This window comes from Panthera uncia, unplaced genomic scaffold (genome assembly GCF_023721935.1).
Source record: "Panthera uncia isolate 11264 unplaced genomic scaffold, Puncia_PCG_1.0 HiC_scaffold_270, whole genome shotgun sequence".
Classification (NCBI taxonomy): domain Eukaryota; kingdom Metazoa; phylum Chordata; class Mammalia; order Carnivora; family Felidae; genus Panthera; species Panthera uncia.
In genome coordinates this window covers 23,479-45,609 of record NW_026059397.1, presented here as the reverse complement: position 1 = coordinate 45,609, position 22,131 = coordinate 23,479, and the positions used below count along the sequence as shown (strand labels likewise).

General features: G+C 58.2%; 1 protein-coding gene across 1 annotated transcript in view; it reads right to left on the bottom strand.

Moving 5' to 3' along the window:
• The window catches only part of LOC125917878 (spectrin beta chain, non-erythrocytic 5-like), a 44,647-nt gene that overhangs the window by 4,802 nt on the left and 17,714 nt on the right, over positions 1–22,131 (bottom strand). The window contains exons 20-56 of the mRNA XM_049623971.1: positions 21,294–21,464; positions 20,582–20,746; positions 19,920–20,134; positions 19,344–19,530; positions 18,915–19,115; positions 18,543–18,659; positions 17,277–17,434; positions 16,748–16,883; positions 16,344–16,489; positions 15,452–15,566; positions 15,235–15,345; positions 14,839–15,018; positions 13,952–14,155; positions 13,626–13,775; positions 13,297–13,401; positions 12,732–12,899; positions 12,043–12,192; positions 11,730–11,921; positions 11,409–11,504; positions 9,654–9,769; positions 9,450–9,564; positions 8,541–8,654; positions 8,210–8,331; positions 7,783–7,945; positions 7,376–7,564; positions 7,023–7,100; positions 6,221–6,393; positions 5,112–5,202; positions 4,833–4,979; positions 4,074–4,211; positions 3,737–3,993; positions 3,367–3,553; positions 2,901–3,110; positions 2,220–2,416; positions 1,912–2,116; positions 1,425–1,619; positions 168–323 (exon numbers count right to left, since the gene is read on the bottom strand). Coding sequence (XP_049479928.1) covers positions 168–323; positions 1,425–1,619; positions 1,912–2,116; positions 2,220–2,416; positions 2,901–3,110; positions 3,367–3,553; positions 3,737–3,993; positions 4,074–4,211; positions 4,833–4,979; positions 5,112–5,202; positions 6,221–6,393; positions 7,023–7,100; positions 7,376–7,564; positions 7,783–7,945; positions 8,210–8,331; positions 8,541–8,654; positions 9,450–9,564; positions 9,654–9,769; positions 11,409–11,504; positions 11,730–11,921; positions 12,043–12,192; positions 12,732–12,899; positions 13,297–13,401; positions 13,626–13,775; positions 13,952–14,155; positions 14,839–15,018; positions 15,235–15,345; positions 15,452–15,566; positions 16,344–16,489; positions 16,748–16,883; positions 17,277–17,434; positions 18,543–18,659; positions 18,915–19,115; positions 19,344–19,530; positions 19,920–20,134; positions 20,582–20,746; positions 21,294–21,464 — 5,820 coding nt within the window. The remainder of the gene's footprint in view (positions 1–167; positions 324–1,424; positions 1,620–1,911; positions 2,117–2,219; positions 2,417–2,900; positions 3,111–3,366; positions 3,554–3,736; positions 3,994–4,073; positions 4,212–4,832; positions 4,980–5,111; positions 5,203–6,220; positions 6,394–7,022; positions 7,101–7,375; positions 7,565–7,782; positions 7,946–8,209; positions 8,332–8,540; positions 8,655–9,449; positions 9,565–9,653; positions 9,770–11,408; positions 11,505–11,729; positions 11,922–12,042; positions 12,193–12,731; positions 12,900–13,296; positions 13,402–13,625; positions 13,776–13,951; positions 14,156–14,838; positions 15,019–15,234; positions 15,346–15,451; positions 15,567–16,343; positions 16,490–16,747; positions 16,884–17,276; positions 17,435–18,542; positions 18,660–18,914; positions 19,116–19,343; positions 19,531–19,919; positions 20,135–20,581; positions 20,747–21,293; positions 21,465–22,131) is intronic.

Genomic DNA, 22,131 nt, shown 5'->3' with positions numbered 1-22,131 from the left:
AGTCCTGATCTGCTTCCTGGACTCTCCCAGGCCAACTCCATTCTGTTCCACCACATGGGCAAGCACCTCCCGGCTGGGAGTGCCTTCCCTTCTCCCCTCTGAGGGCTCCTTACCCACCGCTTGCAGGGAGGGGCTCTGAGGGGCAGACAACGGGCACGGGCCCTCACCTCCAGGCACCTGTGCTGTTGCTGTAAGGTCTGCACCGATGACAGATTGTGGCCACAGATGTCTCTCGCCATCAGGGTGACCTTCTCCTGCATCCAGCCCTGGAGCTGGGCCACTTCCTGCTCAAAGCCAAGAACTTCACAGGCTGTAGCCAGGCTCTGGGAGAGGAAAGAGGGCCTGCTGTGAGTTGAGCTCATTCCTAGGACCTTTTCTTGCTGGAGACATGGCCTTGTGGGCCACATCCTTTTAAATAAGAAGGATCAGGGTGCTGGGGTCGTTCAGTTGGTTCAGTGTCCAACTCTTGGTTTCGGCTCAGGTCATGATCTCATGGTTCAAGGGTTTGAGCCCATGTTGGGCTCCGTGCTGACATTGCAGAGCCTGCTTGGGACACCATCTCTCCCTTGCTCTCTGCTCCTTTCCTGCTCACACTGGCTCTGTCTCTCTCAAAATAAGTAAGTAAGTAAATAAATAAATAAATAACAAGGACCGTGGGCTTGGTGATTCACTCATGACCACCAGGTACAGAAAACGTCCTCAATGTGGCAGGTGCTCAATGAATGTATGATATTACTGATGATGTGGCAGGGCCTCAGGGGGCATTCTGTGACAAGAGGGTCTTCGGTGTACAAATCACCAGAAAGGCAGAAATGGAGCCTCTGAAGCAGGGGGCGGGGAACGGGTCCATCCACGGGGGAGGAGGGAGGAGTTTGGTTTTCAGGGAGTGGCTGGCTAGGAGGAGAGGGTCAGCTCAGGAGGCTGCCGAGGCTGTCGGGGGCTCGGGGGGGCAGGCTGCTTTCACAGAAGCAGCTGTGGCTGACCCTGGTTGTGGAAACAACAGTGAAGCCATCACACGGGGCACGTAGGTTAGGAGAGCGAGGGAGCGTGCCGAAGGAGCCAGCTAAGTGCCAGTGGTTAAGGAGAGATCAACGTGGGATGTATCTTAAAGCCTGAAGCCTGTGTTTAGGGAGGCTTTGAGGGGATCTGAAGCCGGCCACACCCGCGTTCTGTTTCTCCCTGGAGGTGTGAACTGCACCAGCAGGAAACCAAACTGGTGGAGAGGGCTGGGGTGCCGTGGAGGTGCAAGATTTTGAGACTTCCCGTCTGCTTAGTGTTGGGAGTTAGAGGCAACTACCTCCCTCTACACACACACACACACACACACACACACACACACACACACACACACACCCCTGGGCGGGCCTGCTTGTCCCTGGCTCAGGCAAAAGGGACAGGAATATCTGTGCACTCGGTGCACTCACCTGTGTGCGGGCTTTCATTGCCCTGTCCAGCCTCTCCCAAGTCGCCTCGATGCGACTCCTCTGGGCTTGAATCTGGGGCTTGTGCCTGCGTGCTGTCCGCTCCAGGGAGCCTGCCAGCTCCCTCAGGGCCTGCACCTTGGCCTGGCCCAGGCTCTGAACTTCCTTTCTGAAAGCATCAAACTTCTCTTCCTGCACCTGTGAGAATACAGTGCCAGGGAGGGTCACTCTGGAGGTGGTGTCCAGGAGCACTTGAACCTCATGAAGGGCTTGGCGGTACCTGCCAGGTCCCTCATCAGTACCGACTGAGGCAGTGGCTCAAGTCCCTGGGCTCTGGCTCTAGTTCTATAGGGATCCTCCCAGAGCCCGGAGACTCCCTACTTCCCCTCAGCTTACCCTTTCGCCTTCCTCTCACCCAAGTGCACACTTTCTTTGCCCTTGCTCAGCAGGCTCAATCCACTCTTCCCAGGTTTGCTCATGCGTGACTCGCCTTGGCAGCCTCCAGGTCCTGCCCATGGTCCTGGGACTCAGCAGTGGCCACCTTGCTGACCAGCCAGGCGTCGAGGAGCAGGGCCTCCCGTTCCAGCTGGTGGAGCTGTAGCTGCTCCTGCAGACCCTGCCGCCTGCCTTCTGCCCTCTGCAGCAGCCCCGAATGGGCCTCCCTCGCCGCCCGCATCCGGGCCAGCACCCTGGGGCTGTGGCAACAAGGACAACCCAGCTGGAGCCCTTCTTCCCTCACGTCCCTCTGTAGGGAGCACCCTCCCTGCACCGCCCTAGGTGGGCCCGGCTCCCACCCACCTTTCTGGGTTCTGTCTGCTCTCAAGGAGAGCTGCTGTCTGCTGTAGCCTCTCAATTCGCACGCTGAACCCCTCTAGGTCCCTCGTGGTGGCCTCCAGCTGCCGCAGAAAGGTGCGCGTGGCCTCGGCACTCTGGCCCACATCCTCGATGTCCAGGACATGGCCCTGCTCTTCCAGCCAGGATTCTGCCTCCTGGAGCTGGTGTGGCACAGAGGAGGTGTTCCCTGGGTGCTGGCCTCCAGGGCTCCCAGCTTGAAGCTCATAGTCTCGACATTCAGAGCAGGGGTTCTCACCCTGGCTGCACCCTGGAATTACCTGAGAGCTTTTACACTCTCTGTGCCTGGCTCTCAACCCTAAAGATTTCTGGTTTGATCTGGAATGGAACCTGAGTATCAACCGGCATTTCTTACAGATTCCAGGTCACTCTGATACAGAGCAATGGCTGAGAGTCATTGGTTTAGAAGAAATGGCACATGCACTAAAACCAAACCCAGGGAGGGGCCTGTGTTCCGGATAACATGCAGCATCGACAGCTTGGGGGCAGGGGACCACTTAGTGCAGGTAAGTGAAGATGCACAGAGAGCCTGGACCCCCACGTGGGGGTTACCTTCCAGGCCTGTGTACACTCCGGGTGTCCTCATGCCCAGGCCCTGCCCTTTTGCATCTCACATCAGCCCCTCACCTCCGTCAGGAACTGCTGGGCCTCCTGAGCCTGCTGTAGCAGCAGCCGCCTCTGCATCACCTGTGCCCGCAGGGAGCCCATGGCATTCTCCAGCTGCTGTACCCGGACAGCCACATCACAGGCCGAGTGCCCAGCCCGCAGTAGCTTGTGTCCTGCGTCCACCACGGCCTGAGTCAGGGCCTCGTGGCTGCTGATCTCACTCTCCAGGTTCTGTGGAGGCGGAGGAAAACATGACCACGATGCTACTGGACGCTCCTCAGGGGGCCCCAGAGTTGTGCTAGAAGCCTCACAGTCTCCCACAGACTCGCCCCCAAATTGTTCCCTGACCATATGGCCAACAAAGAACCTAGGGTACCCCCAAAGCCCCACCAGAGGCACAGAGCTCCAAGCACCACTGGCTGGCTGAGTCATGTGCTCAATCTGAGGGCAGCCCCTCCCTGCTCTGGGGGGGGGATGGTTCCCACACCTGGTGCTTCTCTTGCAGGTGCCGCACGGCGCTCAGGCTCTGCCCGCAGTCCTGGGTGGCGGCCAGAGGCAGCCTCTCCTGCACCCATGCCATCTCTTCGTCAGCATCCCTGAAGAACTGCGAGAGGCGGCTCCGAGCCTCCAGGGCCTCTCTGCGCTCCCGCAGGGGCTCCTGAAGGCTCTCAAACCTGCAGCAGTGGAGGCGGGGCCAGGGCAGGTAGGGGCCACGGTCATCAGTGTCAGCATCAGACTGTGGCCCAGAGCTCACCCACTCCGTGCCCCTCAGTGTGGGGTTGGGGGGAAGCCCGGAGGAGAGCAGCTGGAGGGCAGGGAGGAAGGGGGGGGAGGAGGATGCATGTGCCCGGACCTACCTCCGCAGCAGCTTCTGGGCCTGGTCTTCCAGATCTGGGGCGAGGCAGTGGCCTTCCCGCGTCAAGACCTGAGCCTGGCCCAGCAGCAGCTGCACCTGCCCGGCCTGCCTGTCTACTGCCGCCTCCAGCCCGCCCTGAGTCCCCAAGAGCTCATCCAACCCGGGCTGGTCCCAGCCTAGGATGGGGGCTCTCAGCGTGACCTCCACAGGCTCCAGCCAGCTCTCTAGTCCTTCCACACTCCGCCGGAGATGCAGGGCCTGGGGCAGAGTGCGAGGTGGGCACAAGAGGGAGAGGCCTAGCGCCCCCCCCCACGCACACCATGGTTCACAGGGCCCACCTCGCAAGCTTCCTGAAGCATGGCTGCCTTCCTCCGGCTGTTGGCCTGCAGCCTGTCCCAGAGCTCTCCCAGCTCCTGGAGCCGTTCCCGGATGGTCTCTGAGGCTGGGTGGCCCTCCTGCAGCAGTCTCTGCCCCTCCTATAGCAACACAGGTCACACCTCATGGACCCAGCACTGCCGGTGCCCCGGGACTTGTGCTGGCTTCCACCACCAGCCTCAGGGCTACGGTCTGTGTGCTAGCTGTGCGATCTTGGGCAAGTTCTGTAACCTCTCTGAGCTCATGTTCCTTATCCATATGATGGGGATGACACCGGTTGTTCTGTTTAAATATTTTGTTTAAAATATTAAAAATTCTTAACAGGACGCTTAACACGACAGGGAGCCAGCCTGGGGTCAGGACCTGCTCTCTCTAGGTGGGAGATGGTAAATGGAAAAGGTGCTACACTTTGACTCGTTTACCCACAGGACTGCTAGCTGTGCCTTTCTCTATCCCCTGATATCTTTCCCAGAGAGCTTTAAAAACTATCCCATCAAAACGTCATCTTTAAAAATCTTGAAAAGGCACTATTTTTGGAGAGGGTGCCCCAGGAAAGCTTCTGCTTCTCGCTACATTTTGGTGCTTAGCGTGGTGGTTGTATACAGAATGCACTCAGTGAAGGTCGGCCATCCATTACTATGGTTCAGAGCCACTGCCGGGGCTCTGTGGGGTTGCCCAGTGCTCTGGCCTGCAAGACCGTCCCATGACCCCCAGGGCCTCACCACCTGCAGCCTTTGTTGGTGGTGGACACTTGCGTCTAGCTCGGCCTGGAGACTCTTCTGCTTCCACAGCTGTGTCTGCAGCAGAGCTGGGTTCCTCCAGCCCTCGTCCAGGGCCACCGAGTCCTTCTCCCTCAGCCACGTGGCCACCTGGACACATAAGAGGACCAGGCTCGGCTGCCTCAGGCTCTCCCCTTGGCCCAACCCTCTGGGCTTGCCCTCTCCCCGGGGCAGCTCCTTCCCCCCCCACAACCACGACCCACACCCCAACCCCAGGCCAACCTCCAAGGAGTCCTGCAGGAATGTCTGCAGCTGCCCGAGCTCCTCCAGCTGGCGGCGACGGCTCGCGGCTCGCTCTATGAGTGCCTCTTTCCTGCCAGGAGGAGGGTCTCGTGGGTCCTCAGGTCCCCTCATTGGGGCTGGGGTGTGTGCGTGCCTTTCCAGCCTGTGACAGCCCTTCTTATGTATCAATACACCCTGAGGCAGGGGTCTCCTTTGAAATGGAGAGCCATTCTACTTCCGTCTTCACTAGTGTCTGTTAGGGGCTGAACCGTGTCTCCCACATTCTTATGTTCAAGTCCCAATTCCCGGTACCTCACAAACTGACTGCATTTGAAGACAGGGTTTTAAAGAATTAAGTTAAAATGAGATCATTGGCTTTGGGCCAATCTTTCTTGATCCAAAAGTCTGAGAAGCTGGATGAGGTAGAGGAACCAGATGGGCTTTTATGAGGAAAAAAAGGCAGAGCCTGTGTCTCAAACTGTGCCAGCTTCGATTTTTTTTTTTTTTTTTTTTTTGAGAGAGAGAAAGAGAGAGACACACAGAGACAGAGTGTGAGTTGGGGAGGGACAGAGAGGATGACACCGAATCCGAAGCAGGCTCCAGGCTCTGAGCTGTCAGCACACAGTCTGACATGGGGCTCAAACTCACCAACTGTGAGATCATGAACGGAGCCGAAGTCAGACGCTTAACCGACTGAGCCACCAGACGCGCTGCCCGCCGCCCAGCTTCATTTAAATGAACACCAGAAATCTGCCAACCTGCCTGAGTGGCAGGTGCCGTGCTCAGGTATCAGGGGTACCTTCTCAGTCCTCACCACAACCCTCAGAGGCAGATACTGTTACCCCCTCCTTGTAGACCCGGGACTCAGTGAGGAATCTGCCCCAGCCCCACCATGAGTGGGCAACACACAGGAGCTTGGGACTACCCGGCCCTGCAGGGCCAACGCCTAACCACTGTGCTCTGGTCCTGCCATTTCATGTGGCAATTCTCTGGTTTCCCAGTTCACCCTTCTTTGTAAAACTCCCTTTTATCTCCCCTGGGTGACCACATGCTGTGCTGGGCAGGAGTGCTGGGGGCTTATCCCACCCACAGCCCGGAGCCAGAGGTACCTCAGGAGCAGGGCTTGGCACTGGCCCAGGGCCCTCTGCGCCTCTGGGTGCCCACCCCGCTGCAGGCTGTGGGCTGCCGCCTCCAGGGCGCTGATCTTTTCAGCCTGTGCCTCCAGACCCCGCTCAAGCACCTTGTGCTTCCACAGGAGGGTCTCCACATTGGCCGAAGGGTCCTGGAGGGAACAGGGAAGTGGATTCTGTCCACAGGGCTGTGCCTCCCATCCCAAGCTCTCTGCTTTCCCACCTACACCAAACACTCCCCCGCACGGTGAGCACTCTGCCCCAACACACCCCTCCAACTCCCCAAGGCCGGATGTGGCTTTAGGACAGGGATTCTCAGCCAGGGAAGGTACTAGGGATGAGGGCCGCTGTCACAATTTGCCAGGCAGGTGGAGCTTTTTCATGTAACAGGAATGCTCCCTCCTCTGCACTGCCGGTAAGATTGGGTCAGTGCAGGACAAGCTAGCCCCCAGGTTTTCCGAGGTCTCCCCTGAGTCAGGTTCGCCTGCCACAGGGATAGGGACAGAGGTTGGAAAAGCAAACCTCGGTACAAGGAAGTGAGGAGGGCAGAGGTGAGAAGTGGGGGAAGGAGGCAAGAATGGGTCTAAGGCCAGAGGCTCACCCTCTAAGCTCCCATGACATCCCCGTGGGGCCTAGCCCCAGGCACACAAGAACTGCAAACATGCATGGGGAACAGACTTTTCAGTGACCCCCTCCTTGGCCTGAGGAGCTTAGACAGCACTGGTTGACGTGACCCCTAACACTGCTTTTGTAAAGCCCCCTCACTCCTGCCAGCACCTACCCCCAGACCCTCACTAGCTGGGCAGTCCTCCCGGCTGCAGAGCCAACTTTCCACCTGTTCCATAGAACTCAGAACCAGCTGTCAAAAAAGGAAAAGGCAAAAGGAAGTGAGCAGAGGGTCCAATCACTGCAGGTGGACCTGTTTGTGCCCAGAGAAGACAGACCAGGGACCAGGAACCTGGTTCAACAGAATGAGTCCACGGCAGGCAAGAGCTGCCTGTGCAAGCTGAGTGGTGGCTGCTAGGTGGTGGGAAAAGGCCCCGGTATGGCAGCCTTTTTGGGTTTGGCTTTGACCAGGGGCAATGGGGGGTAGCACCCAGCCCAGGGGTGGGGGCAAGGATGGAGGCTGCCTACCCGGAGCTCCAAGGCCTGCTGCAGCTGGTGCTGGTGCCCCTGCCAGGCCGTCTCCAGGGTGTTCAGCTCCTGGTCTAAACCAGCCAGGGCCTGGAGGATGTCGGGGGTGGATGGGTGCCCATCTGCAAGCAGTCGCTGCCCAGTGCTTCGGGCCAGGCTGATGCTGTCTCTCTGGGAGTCCAGCTCGGCCTGTAACAAGACTAGGTTCAGATCCAGGAGGCTGAGGCTCCATGAGTGGGAGGGAGGAGGCCCTGTGGGGAGGGGAGAGGCGGGAAGACAGCAGACTGGGTGGGATGGAAGAGGAGAAAGGCAGAGGCAGGTGAGGGAGAAAGAACCCAAGGGAAAGTTGGGATGAGTATATGGGAAAGGGCGGGGAGGAGGCGAGGTCCCAGGATCCTGACCCTCACCTTGAGCTCCCAGTGCCCCGCTATCATGCGCCGGGCCTCTGCAGGGCTGCGGGGGGTGCTTTGGGCATCCATCTCAGCCCGCAGCCTCCGGGCCCAGACCAGCAAGTGCCATAGCACGGCTTGCAGTTTCTGGGCTTGGTGCAAGGCATCCAGTGACTCCTTCCTGCCCACAGGGTTCATCTGCTAGTCCTGGGGCCTTGGAGCCCCTCTCCCCCCCCACACCCACATGTGCTTTCCATCCCTGAATCCCCTTAGCCAGAGAAGGGCCCACAGGCTGGGAACGAATAGAGTGACAATACCAGCGGTTATACGAAATGGATGGAGGAAGGCGCTCAGGGGAAACCAGGGTCGGGGAGAGTAGAGACTGAGATGTTGCAGGGGCTGAGTCTGTGAGGGCAGTGAGACAAAGAGGCCTGGGGGTTTGTACCGCTTCTGGGCCCCACTCCGGAGCTGCCACCAACTGTCCATCATCTCCCTCTGCTTGTGGCTGAGGCTATGGGCTGCCCCAGGGCTTCTCTGGCAGAGGCGGCCCACCTCACAATCTAGGGACTATGGGGGAAGTCAGACTCAGGGGCTGGGGCAGGGAGGCAGGTTGCACTCAGGGGAGCCCCGGCTGCAGGAGGGCCCCAGCCAACAGGGGGTGTACCCACTCTGCTGGCTTTCAGGTACCGAAGCCCTCCTGCCCTGTATATGCCCACCCACGGTCCCACAGAGGAGGCACCCCGGGCCTGGGCCCACCTCCATACCCAGATGCACACCTCCACCTGGGCCTGGATGAGGCCCATTTCCTGCTCCAACTCCTTGTGTTTCCGTATCAGCCTCTGCACGCTCTCCGGATCTTTCCCACAGTCCAGGGCCTGGACCAGGGCGGCCTGGGAAGGAAAGCAGCATTATTGGCTTCGCCTTTGCCCCAGCTCCTCCCTCATTGCAGTGGGTCACCGGGGCCGTGGGGTTTCTGTGTGAAAATCAAGTACCCAGCCTGATTCCCTTCCCAGTGCCCTCAACTGACCAGAGGCCCCTTCCATCTGTGAAGGAGGAAGGTTCCCAGGAGAGACTAGGGGATGGAGTTTCTTCTGATCTAGTAATCTCTGTTTGTGGGGGGAGCCTCCTGTGACTCATATTCCTCTGGGGAGAGCTAGGCATGGACAGACAGCATGGACAGACAGGACAGGCCTGGCTGGCTAGGGCAGGAACTGCAGGAATAAGGACAGCAAGGCAAGAGCCCTTTGCATGCCCAGAACAGGGCACCGTCTGCGCCACACGGGACTTCCTCGGAGGCACACAACCTCACTTTCACCTCTGGCAGCATCTAGCCCACGTTTCTCCGTGGTTGCTGACGGGCTCCGGGGCAAACCTCCTGCATGCTTTGCACTTACTCAGGGACAACAGAGGGAAGGGTGCGTTGGGGGTGGTGGCGCTCTGGCCTCTTGACTCACAGCGTTTCTGGAAGCCAGGTGGGCCAGCCTCCGAGCCCGCAATGGGGGCTTCTGGGGCCCAAAGTTGACATCCTGAGAGCCCCTGGCACAGCCCCGCCCCCACCGTGACGGACCCCTAGCAGTATCTCCCTCCAGTAGCCCAAGCTGAAGAGAGAGAGACCAAAGGCGAGACCCATGTAGATTCTCGGTGAGCGTGCCCCCAGGCGGCTGCTGTGGTCTTTCACTACTTACCTTTTCCCCAATCCGCTCAGTGAGGTCATCCAGCTTTCCCGACAATGTGTGTGTCTCCAGAGCCCCTTCAAGCTGCCGTTGGTACCGGAGTAGGTTGTCATGGAAACTCTTCCACCTGGCAAGGAGGGTGTAAGGCTGAGTCAGGTGGCCCTCCAGCTCCTGCCTCCCTCTCCTAGCCCCACCGCCTCCCGCTCCAGGACTGGCCTGTTGTTCAGCTGGTGTCGCCGCTGGCAGACGGTCTTGACTTGCTCAGGGCACAGGTTCTGGAGCTTCCAGGACAAGTCATTGATGCTCCTGATGTGGGTGTCATCCACTGTGTCCTGCGGGGTGAAGTCACTGGCAGCACCCATCCCGAGCCCTGCCTTGGCAATGCAGTCAGCACGTGGAGGAGCTGCCTGGGCCCGAGAGAGGGCAAGGAGCAACATGTCTGGGGAGCGGAGACAGCTGCACCCCATGCCAGGTGCAGTGAGCAAGATGCACTTGGGGCCTGCAGCCCCGGTGTCATCTCTAAGGCTAGAAAATATGTTCCTGGGTCAGAACTGGGCAGGGCGGGTAGGCAGGCACACGGTGACTAACAGAAGCTTTAAAGTTAAAACACAGCTTCTCAGGATGAGAAAAGCGAAGCAAGGGGTGGAATGAAATGGCGAGCATGGGCCTCCTGGTGTTGGATTGTCTCCACCCCTAGGAGTCACCAGGCTGAGACTGCCACTGCTCCGACACTGCGAGGGGCTTACAGGTCCAGGGGGGAGAGGTCCCTGGCAGGGAGAGGGTTGCAGGTGTCCTGCCCCTAGGAAAAGCAGCTTGTAGAGCTTAAATTTCCAAAGCACTTCCCTAGGAAGTGTCTCATGCGAGCTGGGCAGGGAAGGGGGTTCCTCTCCTACAGATGCCAGAGCAGAGCTTAGAGGCTAACATGGCTCATCGGTGGCAGAGCCAGGATTTGAGCCCAGCTCCTTGAGTCTCTCTGGCGCTCTTTCTACCCCAGCGTCTGTCAAGGTGGCTGTGAATTCCACCACCAGAGAAGGGCAGCATGGGTTGGGGCACTGCAGCCTGTCAAATGTCATACACACTTACATCAAGAGGGAGGAGGTTAGCATGTTTGGTCTCTAACACCTGAGTAGGACTACATTTGCCTAAGTTCTTTCATCCATTCCACATAAGAGAAATAGATTTTGGGGGATGCGTGGGGGGGTGCGGTGAGAAGGTGAGGGGCTGAATGAGGGGTCCCAGCAGCTGCAGTTGAAGGATTACCCACTACACGTGTATTTTTTTTTTTTTAATTTTGAAGTAATTACAGATGCACAGGAAATTGCAAAAGTAGAATGGAGAAGTCCCACGTACTCTTCCCCCATCTACCCCCAAGGGGAACATCTTTTATAACTGTGGCATAACATGAAAACCAGGAAATGGACATTATAACTTTTTTTTTTTTTTTTTAAGTTTGAGAGAGACAGAGACAGTGTGAGTGGGAGAGGGGCAGAGAGAAAGGGATAGAGAGAGAATCCCAAGCAGGCTCCGTGCTGCCAACCTGGGGCTCGAACCCACAAAACTGCGAGATCATGACCTGAGCAGAAACGAAGAGTTGGATGCTTAACTGACTGAGCCACCCAGGTGTCCCTAGACTTTACAACTATTAACCAGACTACAGGATTTATTCAGTTTGTCAGTTTCCACATGCATGCATCTGTGTGTGGAGGGGGGAGGGAGGAACAGTTCTCTGCAGTTTTATAACGTGTAGATTCCGGTAACCACCACCACACATACATGCTCCCTTTAGGAGGCAGGTGTTATCCCCATTTTAAAGATGAAGAAACTAAGTCTTGGTGAGATAGGGGGCCTGGCTAAGCACATGCAGATAGTAAGCACCGAGCTGGGTAAGACCCACGCGGGGTCACTACTCTGAGCCTTTAAGTGGCCTTTGGGGATGAGTTGGCTGACCTCTGCCCCGCAGGGCCCCCATACCTGGGCCCAGACTCCTCGGAGCTTGTGGAGTTGCCTACGGAGCTGCAGACAGTGCTCAAGGTCCCGGCCCAGGTCGCCCATGTCCACCATCGCCTCCTGCCGAGGCCGAGGGGTGAGGGTCTGTGGGAGGCGCTCTGAGTCCCAGCCCCACGTGTGCCCAGCCCCTGGGGCAGTATTGGGGCAGGTGGAGATTTGGGGAACTTCCTGATGGGGCTCCCGCCTGTCGGCAAGCCAGGGAGCTGCAGGCCTGGGGCTCCTCACCCCCATCTCTCAGCTCCTCAGCCCCACCTCCAGCTCTGTTCCTGCCTAGCTGCATCTCACCATCTCCTGGATCCAGGCATCTGCAAGGTCTGCTTTCTGCAGAAACTCCAGGAAGTTCCGTTTGTTCTCCAGGTCCTGGCCCCGAAGAGCCACTGCCTGCCTTAGCTTCTGCCAGTGTTCCTGCAGGACCTGCAGCCTCTGGGAGACTTCTCCTACCTGAGGGTGGCTCTGTGCCACGAGAGCCTCGCCATCCTGGAAGACAGGACACCCGGAGAGCTTGCCTGTCGCCCCTCCCCATGCTTAAGACCTTTCCCTTTGGCGACCGAGAGTCCACACTTTGGGGTAGGACTGGGGCCAAGGGCCTGGCTGTTACCTTGGTAACAGAGATTATCACCTCCTCGTGGGCCTGGACTTCAGCCTCAAAGGCCTGGTGTTTCCGAAGATGTCTCAAGTTATCTTTCAGGTCCCCGGGACAGATTGGCTCTTTCAGCTGCTGGACTCGCTCCTGGATCCAGACCTGAGCCTGGTGGGGGTGGGGACATGTCCCATAATGCTGATACTGTTTCAGTCCATAGAGAAGTCCCACATATCTACTCTCAGCTGTGCCCAGGTAGTTGACTGCTGGCCCCAAGAGCTGAGCTAGGCAGTGCCTGGGAAATGAGATCCAGTGCTTCTAGCCCAGGAAGACGCGTACCAGGCCTGGCTGGTCCCCCGCCCCAGGGAAGGGGCGGGCAGGGCCCTTGGGTGGGAACTCATTTTGGAGGCGAGGCTGGCTTGTTCCTAGGCCCTAGATACTCGGTTCCCTGCCCCTTACCCCTTTCTTCTCTTTGCCCTAGCCCTCACGAGCTCAGGAAGCAGTGGGGTCTCTGCTCATAGTGTCTCTTAATCAAATGTCCTGGGTCCCAGCAAGGCCTCTGGGAAAGCCATTTGACCTTCCAAACTTCAGTGTCCTTATCAAAGGGGTGCGGTGAGGCCTGAATGAACCTATGAATGTGAATGTCATCTGTACACCGTAAAATGTGGCCCGAGCAAAAGGCACTGGGTTGGAGGTGGCCCTCTGACCTGGGTCACGGCCGTGGTGAAGCCAGTCAGCAGCAGAGAGGTGTGCAAGGCACGTTCCCGGCTCTCCGCCAGGTCCTTCACTCGAGCCCGATGCTCTAGCACTGTGCGGAGCCCATCCTGCACCTTGGGACCCCCAAGGGTCTTCGCCTGCTCACACAGAGCTGCCTCCTGCAGGGCAGGGTCGGAGACACAGTGCACTGCTTTCTCACACTGGGAGGCTGAAGCAGGGGCTGGCTCACAGGGAAGCCTTCCCCTCAGCCCGACATGGCCCAGGGCTGGCTGGTCCTCCCAGAAAGCCAGAACCAAGTCCCACAGCTACACAGTGACCAAGTCATGTAGAGCCAGGTATCCCTGCTGTGTGGCCCTCATCCAACTCTGCTCAGTCAGTTCCAACCAGGCACCCCTACTCCTACAGGCTGCCCCCATACATCAACATTACCTGTGGGTATGCACCAATCACTCCGTGTCCCCCATTTACAACTCTCCAAAGTTCCTGGATTCTGCCTCCTTTCCCTCCAGTCACCCCCAATTTCTGACCATGCCAAGTTCTCTTTGAATCTATTACCTGCTCATCTTGGACAGTCAGAACTTTCTGGAAGGTCTTGTGTTTGCGCACCAACTGCTCTGCCTCTTCCACTGAGCTCCCCAGGGCACTTGTTTTCAGGGAGACCTGGATCAGCCCATGGGAAAGTCAAAGAGGCCCTCAGGGACTGTCCACACAGCTGGGGCTCCCCACCCCCATTTGCAGCCATCTGTGCTAAGGCAGCACACAGCCTCTGGGCCTCCTATCAGGGAAAAAGCCAGGGTCCCGGGAAGCAAGGAAGCCAGTGGAAGCGAGACGAAGCAGGAAGGAGGGAGCATGGGGATAGGTGCTACAGGGTGAGGGGGACCTGCCTCTTGGGCTGTGAGGATCTGATCTAGGAGGGTACACTTCCTGAGGAAGATCTGCTCCTGGTACATGGCTTGTAGTTTCTTTTCCTTCTGTTCCCAGGCCTGGAACATCTGTTCCCGCTCATCCTGCAGGCCTTGCAGCATTTCCTGGACCTGGGGATGTGCATGTGGGGAGCCTGCGTTGGGGAGAGCCGCATGGACAAGATCGAAGCAGGTCCTGAGGGAAGGCTCTGAAGGGAGGCCAGTGTGGCACAGTGGGGCAGGGTGTGAGGTGATCAGGCTCAGACTAGGTCAGGGCAAGCTGGGGGGCATCAGAAAAAGGGGCCCACCTCCTCGATGGGTGTCCCTGCAGCCAGAAGCACCTGCTGGCCCAGCTCGGAGGCCCTCTGGTGCAATTCCTCCCGGGCTTCCAGCTCTGCCCGAAGCTGTTGGTGGGTGACGAGTTTTAGAAGGCCACTGCTGGGCTCCCTGGAGCTCTCCTCTCCCTGCAGCTCCTGCCACACTCTGGCTGCCCAGGAGGTGTATTCCTGCACCTGGGTCCCCAAGAGATGGAGGGGGAGAGTGGGGTGAGATCTGGGCTGGGTGGCAGAGAACCGGGCTCTGAGGCCCAACTACAGTCTGCCCAGATGCACTCATACATCAGAGTATCAGAGCCTCAGGTGAGGCTCATGGGGCCTTTTGTCACCAGGTTCCTCTGCTGTCGTCCAACCTAATCCTTCCAGGTCCATTAAACATCTACATTTGCCAGACTCATCACCCTTTGCTTTTGGTGCCCCTCCTGCTTAGAAACTCCTCCTCCCTCCCATCTCTCCCAAGCTCACCTGCTCTTCAAGGGCCAAGGCCTCGTTTGTCTCACGAAGCCTTTCCTGGCACCATGACCTCTTGCCACTCACCTTGTCCTCTGGATTTCTAATTTAATACTTATAAACTGCCTTCTGTTGATGTGTGTACACATCACACAGAGCTAGAGGGGCCTTGGATTTTTGTCCAAACATCTCATTGCGTGGATGAAGAGGGGTCAGTGACACAAAGTACAGAAGTTTTGCAAACTTCAGGTACTCACAAATAGGTATGTTGATGCTCTTCTAACTCATGTCCATACTGGGTTTCCCTCTAGAGCTGGAGGACCTCGTTTATGATGCACATGCACCATGATACATGCGCGCGCGCGCGCACACACACACACACAAACCGCCCAAGAGTAAGGAGCCCTCACTGATCTGTGGAAACGGGCCAGGAGGCACGCCTGCTCCAGCTGAGTCCTGCGCTGCTCCGTGTGTAGCTTCAGGGCCTCCCAGGCCTTCACCAGAGCCTGCTGCCTCTGCTGCACCGCATGGGCCTGGGGTCCCCGACCCAGCTTCTGTACCCTGCTCGCAGTCTCCAGCAGTTCCTGCAGCTGGGGTCAGGGTGGAGCATACGGAGGGAAGGGTCATGTCCTCCTAGAGGCTGAAGGGCCAGCCTGGCCCGCAGACTCCTCCTTGGGCCATGCCTGGACATGCACGGTAGGCCCAAGTGGAGGCCCCGTGGGAGTGGAGAAAACCCAGGGGAAGAGACGGGCAGGCCTGAGTGGCCTGTAGGGGCCTGAGTGGGAGAGGCCGTCAGGCTGGCTCACCTGCCGCCCAGTGCCCAGGAGCTCATGCTCCAGCTCCTCGTGTCTCCTCAGCTGGGCCTCCAGCCCACGCAGGTCTGAGGCCACATCACTGGGGAGGCTTGTGGTCTTCTCCTGAGGAGAGGAGATGGCCAAGGTCATCAGGAACAGAGGGTGGGGCACCGAGGCTGGGGTGGATCCACTTCTAGAAAGAATTCCCTTCCTCCCTTCAGGCTCATACCTGGACCTGCCTGAGGGCTTCCGACAGATCTCTGTGAACTCTGAGGGTGACCTCGGCATCTTGGAGCCGGTGGCCCTGGGCCTGGGTCAGCTCCCGCAGCTCTGACCAGGAAGCCCTGTCCCCAGGCATGTGGAATAGCAGTAGGAGGTCACCCATTGGCCCGGCATCTCATTCCACCATTAGCTAGTCTGGTCAGCCCTCCTCTTCTCTGGGCTGCACCCAGGACTGGCCCAAAGCTCCCCTTTATAACACCCTTCCCTGCCACTGGGCCTGCCTGCAAACCTGCCTCCCGGAGCCTTTCTAGCTTTACCACGAATTCAGCCCTTCACCGCTGCCATGCTTACCACTTGATTTCTATGCTTTGTGGTACTTCTTCCACCTTGTATATTCCAGTCTCAGTATGTCATTCAAATTATAAATATTTGAGGGCAGAGGCTGCATCTTCTCTCCTTTTTTCATTTTCTCAGCCCACTCTCAATGAGCTGTTAAGGCTTCCGCCATGGCCAGTGTCCATGTTGGGGGTCATGGACAAATCATGGCGTTGCCTCAAAGCCACAGGCTGTGGGGGGCGGGGCACACCAGCCAGGTGGCAGGTAGGCAGACTGCACAGCTCCTACCCCGAGTCCTGGGAGCCAGTGGTTTGGAAAAGTGTCCCTGGGGGTCTGGGCAGGACTCCCTGACCTGCACACCCAGCCTTGCCTCCCTCCACAGGCCGTGGTCACCCGGGGTTCGCTCGGCCTCCCTGGGACCGGCCCCCTCTCCAGATTCCTTGGGGGCAGGCAGAGCCAACATGGCCCCAGAGCATCTTACCCGCTCTTTGCACTCCAGAAACTGCCCGCACCGCTCGCTCCCCCCAAACCCGCAACCCTGGCCTAGCCCACTGGCCACTCACTGCAGGTCCTGCTGCCTCTGGTGGGCGTCGGGGGCAGCGTGGTGCCTGAGCTCCAGCAGGCTCTCTACCAGCTGCTGGCAGGTTGCCACCCGCTGGCCACCCAACTCTACTTGGCGCTGAAGCTTTGCAAACTTGGTGCGGAGGTGCTGAGGACAAGAAAGGAGTGGGTGACAGAGTGGCCCCCTGCTGGGGAGGCAGCAAGCAGCCCAGGAAGCAGGTGGCTCATGACCGTCGGGCAATGAGGGGTTGGACAGCCACCGTGCCCGCACACTCTCCTCAGAAGGCCTGTCCTCAGCCAGGGCTCATGACCCCCCTGGCCCCCTTCTCCACAGCCCCGCCAGGCTGTCCCATTGCCCTCACTCTCCCGCCACAGGCTATCCACCGAGCCCTGGCCTTCCTCTCACCAGGACGTGCTCATGGTCTTCTCCGAGGCTCTCCCCTTCCCTGGCCACCTGCTTCTGGCTAGCCAGCCAGCTCCACAGCTCCTCGGCCTCTCCCATGAACTCATGCAGCTTCAGAGTCCCCTCCAGCTCCTGGCCCCTGTGGGGACAGCCCGTAGTTCCCACAAGTCAGTTGCATAATTCCCCCGGGGCAGCTGGCTGGGCTGAAGGAGGGAATCTGAAAGAGTTTATTCGTCGTCTCTGCCCAAGCCTGTGGCTCTGGATTCAGGAAGAATCCAGCCTAAGAAGGATAGTGCAGGGCAGTGGAAGGTGCACATGTGGGGAAGAAAAGAGCGTAGGGAGCTAGGGGCTGAGTTCCACTGGGCCTCACTGAGGACTTGATGGAAGGAGGTGAGTAACACACAACAAGGACTCATCTGAGGCGTCTCCGTGGGCCTGGGGCCATGGGTTCCTTCCAACTCAGAGTCACAGTACAGGAACAGTCCACTGTGGCTAGACTCCCCGTACCCAGAGTGGGTACGGTGCCCCTTACCGTGTGATTGCCAACGCCTGCAGCGCCTGGAGCTGCTCCCGAAGCCTCTCCCGCACCACTTCCAGCTGCTCAGGGGCCCCGGGACCAGTGAGGGTGTGGGCCTGCTGGTCAAGCTTCTCCATGGAGCTCCAATAAAGAACCAGCTCCTGCTGTAGGGCCTGCCGGTACACGTGGACCCGTGCCAGGCTCAGGGTAGCTCTGGGTGGCTCACTCATCTATACATCCATCTACCTACCCATCTGTTCCCCCACTGATCCTCACACCCAGCCATCTACCCATCTACCCACCCGATGATCTACCCATCCATTCATCCCCAACCCATCTGTCCAGCCATGCGTCCACCATCTACCTACCCGATACTGATGGAGCTCTTACTGTTCCATCAAAGTGAAGACATGATGGTGCCCTCAGAGGGCTCACTATTTAGCAAGGAAGGGTAAATGCTGGGTAATTGGAGGGAAAGGGTAAAATGCTGGCTAAAAGGAAGGGAGGGCACAGGCACAGGAGGCTCTGTACTAGACCCCAACAATACAGTCTACACAGATGGAAAGAGGTAAGTGAGCTGCCCAGGATGACTTGGGACACCAAAGCTCCACGAGGTCACAGCTCCGGGCACACCCCGTAGGAATGGCTAAGAGTCCTCAGTCACAGGACACGGAAACACTGACCATGAGGGCTATACAGAAAACAATGCCCAGATAAGAGGACATTTCAGTACCATCCCGAGCCAGCATTGCTGCAGGGTCTAATGCTGTGTGATCCTGAGAGTCCGATTCCAGGAAGGAGGAGGGTGGTCCAGGCCTCTCTCCCTTTAACTAGAGAATGCTTGTGGAGGAAGATAGGTTTCTGGAGGGCATTTAGTTAACTCAAAGAATGACATTCAAAGTGTGGGAGGGAGAATTCTGCGGAAAACACGGAGAGGGTTAGAACAGGTGACCCCAAGCGAGGACAAAGTACTGGGGCGAGAGGAAGAAGAGAAGGCAGAGAAATCCTGAGGCTACAGGGGTATAAACTGGTCAAGGGACTACAAAAGGGGGGCAGGCGTTCTTCAAAGTGTTGCCTCTGAAGAAAGGGAGCACTGGGGAGGAACAAGGGTCTTGCATGATTTGGGGTTGGGCAGGAAAGGAACTGGCCGTGTTGTCAGGAAGCAAGAGCAGGGCTCTGTGCCGCTTAGTAGATGTGCCTTTTGGGAATGTGACAACCCTCTCCTCGTGGCTCATCGACACCCTAGTGCAGACTGTGCGGTGGATGCCTGGAACATGGTACCTGGTGCTTCCCAATGAGCCTGGCAGTGGCTGCCTTGTCTCCACCATAGTCCTGACTGCTCACCAGTGGCCATTTCTCCTTCACCCAGTCCTCCAGTTCTGATGCAGCCAGAAAATACTGCCAAGAATTAAACCACTTCACCTCGACGATCTCACATAGGACCCTCCACCACCCCTTGTGGACATGATGCCAGGCTCTCCAGCAGCCAGCACAAAGAGGGTTCTGTGCCTACGTGGGGACCACCCAACCTCCTGGGCCAAGGTTCTCACCATTGACCCAGTGCCCCAAGAGTCCCAGTCCTGCACACCTCACTCACAGAGTTTGCCTCCCTTCTGCCACTTCCCCTGATCCTGTGAGCTCTCTGCATCTTACCTGCTGGACAGCAACAGCCTGCTGCAGGCACTGGGCCTGTACCTCACACGTCCGTTCCAGCTCTGCCCAGAGGCCTTCCAGCTTCTGGCACTGTTCCATGACGCGCTGGGCTTGGGGGTGCCCCGAGGCTGCGAGGCTCCGTCCGGAACCCAGCACCCATTGCACCTGTCCCTGGTGGGCTTTCACCTGTGCCTGGAGCACCTGCCACAGAACAGCATGAGGAGCTGCCGCCTCTGGGGTTCCCTTTGTCACGGGGTGCCTGGAACGGAGCCGTGGATGCGGCTCCGGGCCCCACCGAGACAACACTCCTGGGAAGGGGATAACTGAGGGCAGAGACTTAGAAATCAGGACACCCTGAGCAGTGACAGAGGGCTTCTAAGGTCTAGGAATGGGATGTCAGGGATCCCGGGAGAAAATGGGGGGCACTACCTCATGCTTGTGGCAAAGTCTCTGAGCACCATTCAAGCATCTGGTGGAGCTGGTGGAGCTGGCTCTGGGCATGTGCTCAGCCACCCAAGTGAGCTCCAGGTCGCTCAGCTGGTAGAACCGGTACAGCTCAAGTGAGGCCTGCAGCTGTACGTGCCGAGTGGCCAGATGTTCCCGCAGGGACTCGAATCTGGGTGGACACAGAAGAGATGGCGGATGCTGGGAGCAGATGGGGACAAGACCCTCGGTGCTTTGTGTAGCCCAGCCAGGGACTCACGAAGAACAAAGTAGGGATGGGGCAAAGCCTCAACTGGTGAGGGGGAAGTGGCTGGAGAGGGCTCAAGGCCCAAGCTTTCACTCAGTTGACCTGTATGACTTCCGATTTGGGGTGCTGGGCATGCCTAGCTGGGGTCTCCGGTCTTCCTATCCCAGAAACGACCCCTCTTGTAAGGGACAGAGATTTGGAGAACTCAGGTCCTGCAGATGCCACCGCAGGGCTCCCTGGGTGGAATCAATCCTCACGTTCACATGGTGGGGGTGGCACACAGCGGAGTGAAGATGGAACAAGCAGGCGGGTACCTCTGCAGGTACTTCTGGGTCTCTTCCCTGACGGTCTGGGAGGTGAGTCCCCGCTCTGCCTGGGCGACGAGGGCAGCCATCTTGCTGGCCAGCGCCTGGCTCTCGCTTTCCAGTTGGCAGTGCTGTTTCTGTCGCCGCCGGCTTGAGCCCAGGTCCTGCCCTGGTTCTGCACTCTGCAGAGCCCCCTCCAGCTGCTCCATCTTCTCCTTGGCATCCTGGGGAAGGTGCAAGGTGCTGCACTAGCTCTGGAGTACAGGCATGCAAGTTCTTGGACTCTGACACCACGCTGCTTGCAGCTTAACAGATTCACCGAGGACCTGCTGCCTCTACCGTCGTCCACCTCCCGCCTTCCCCCTGAGCCTCATGACCACTCCTGTCCCCTCATGCTTCTTCCTCCACGGGGATGCAAGTTGCGGTGACCACACACATGGGGTACACAGGAGACGATTCTGTATTGGCCTATAGGAGGGCAAAGCCAGGCTCAACTTGCCATAGGCTAGAGGCCTCTTAAGACTGCAGGACTTCCCAGGGCTAATCCAGAGTTAGTAGAATACCCCAGACTCCTGCTCCGCAGCCCCCCCCCTTCCTGTCCTGCCTGCTCTCACCCTGCCTGGCTCAGTGCAGGCTTAGTCTCCTTCCCGTGCCCTGTCCCTCCAGCTGACCTGCAGCAGCCGCAGAAGCTGGGTCTGCTGCCTAGCTTTTTGGAGCTGGTCCCCACGCTCTGCCATCTTGTGCTTCAACTCTTCCCACTTGTCACTCAGGCCCTGGAGGCTGCCCTGCACATCTTCCTGGGCATGGAGCCTGCTGCTCAACAGCTGTCTCCCAACCTGGGGTGGACGCAAAGACCAAGCGAGTTTCGTTGAGTTGCTGGTACCATGAGCGGCCACAGCAGGCTGGACCCAGGTGGCAGAGGTGGGGGAAGGGGTAGCTGGCTACAGGCTGCGTTCCACAGGCTTCCAGGGCTCAAGAATTTCATGTGGCCCCAAATCTTGACAGAGGTGAGAGGGTTTTCCTCTGATACCACCAAGTAGAGCAGAGTAAGCGGGGGGAGCAGGCATCAGACTATGGTAGAGAAGGCTTTGTTCAGGTAGACGTAGCAGGCATTGGAGCTGCCCTAGGAGCTGGGGGTGGGGTGGGGTGGGGTGGGCTGGGCTGGGCTGGGCTGGGCTGGGCTGAGCTGAGGTTGGTGGGGAAGAGATGATGGATACTTTCTGGGTTGGTTTGGGTGCCAAGACAAAGAGGTACCCAGCCGAGCAGAGGAGGAATCTGGGGGATCCTATGTCCGAGGTAGCAGTAAAGAATCTGAAGGGCAATTCTGGGCTGGGAGTCTGAGGAGGAGGAGGAGGCCCTGTGCCCTGTGTCCACTGCCCCCACCTGCTGCAGGGCCTCCATGTGCCCGTAGGTGGCCAGCAGCGCTCGCTCAGCTGCTCTGTGCAGCTTGAGTTGCTGCAGGATGTTGCTGGGCTCTTGGGAAGGCCCATGTGCTGCCATCAGCCCCTTCTCCTCTATCCACAGCATCAGCTCTGCCACATCCTGTTTCCATTTCTGCTCAAGAACCAGGAGAAAATAGGTCTTACAACCAGGGCTGAGGGGGAGGGGTCTCACAGACTCCCAATGGCCCAGATCCAATCCTAGTGTGCAAGGGGGGGCTGGGGTTATTGCTCCCATGTAGAGACAGGGAAGCTGAGAACAGGACAGAAATGTTTCTCCCTCACATTACTCCCTCACAGTAGGAAGATGCCCGGGGACTGATGGCCTGGGCCCCATGGTGTCCTGTGCCCAGATAAGAGGAGCACTTGAGCAGTCCCCGCTCCCCCAGCTCACATCAAATGATGTGTGATCATTTCTCTCCTAATAGGCTTATGGTAGAGGAGGCCTGTGGACTGGTGCAGCTCTGAGCCCCTATGGGGGCTGAGCAACTATCCGGCAGAGCCTAGGTCTGCAGCTGGTGCCCGTGGCCCATGCATGAGCCTAGAGTGTGGCCAGAAATGATGGGGAAGGGGCACAGCCAGATGAAGGATGGCAAGGAGGTCTATCAAGACTTCGGGTCCAGTCTTGACTCTGAACAGTGTGGGCTCAGCTTGTTTTCTTCATCAGGAAAAATCTGAGCCATAATGCCTGTCTCACAAGAAGCGCTATGAGGGTCAAGGACCTAACGTGGGAAAACGCTTTGGAAACTATCAAGGGCTCTGCAGAGCACACAACTGTTAGT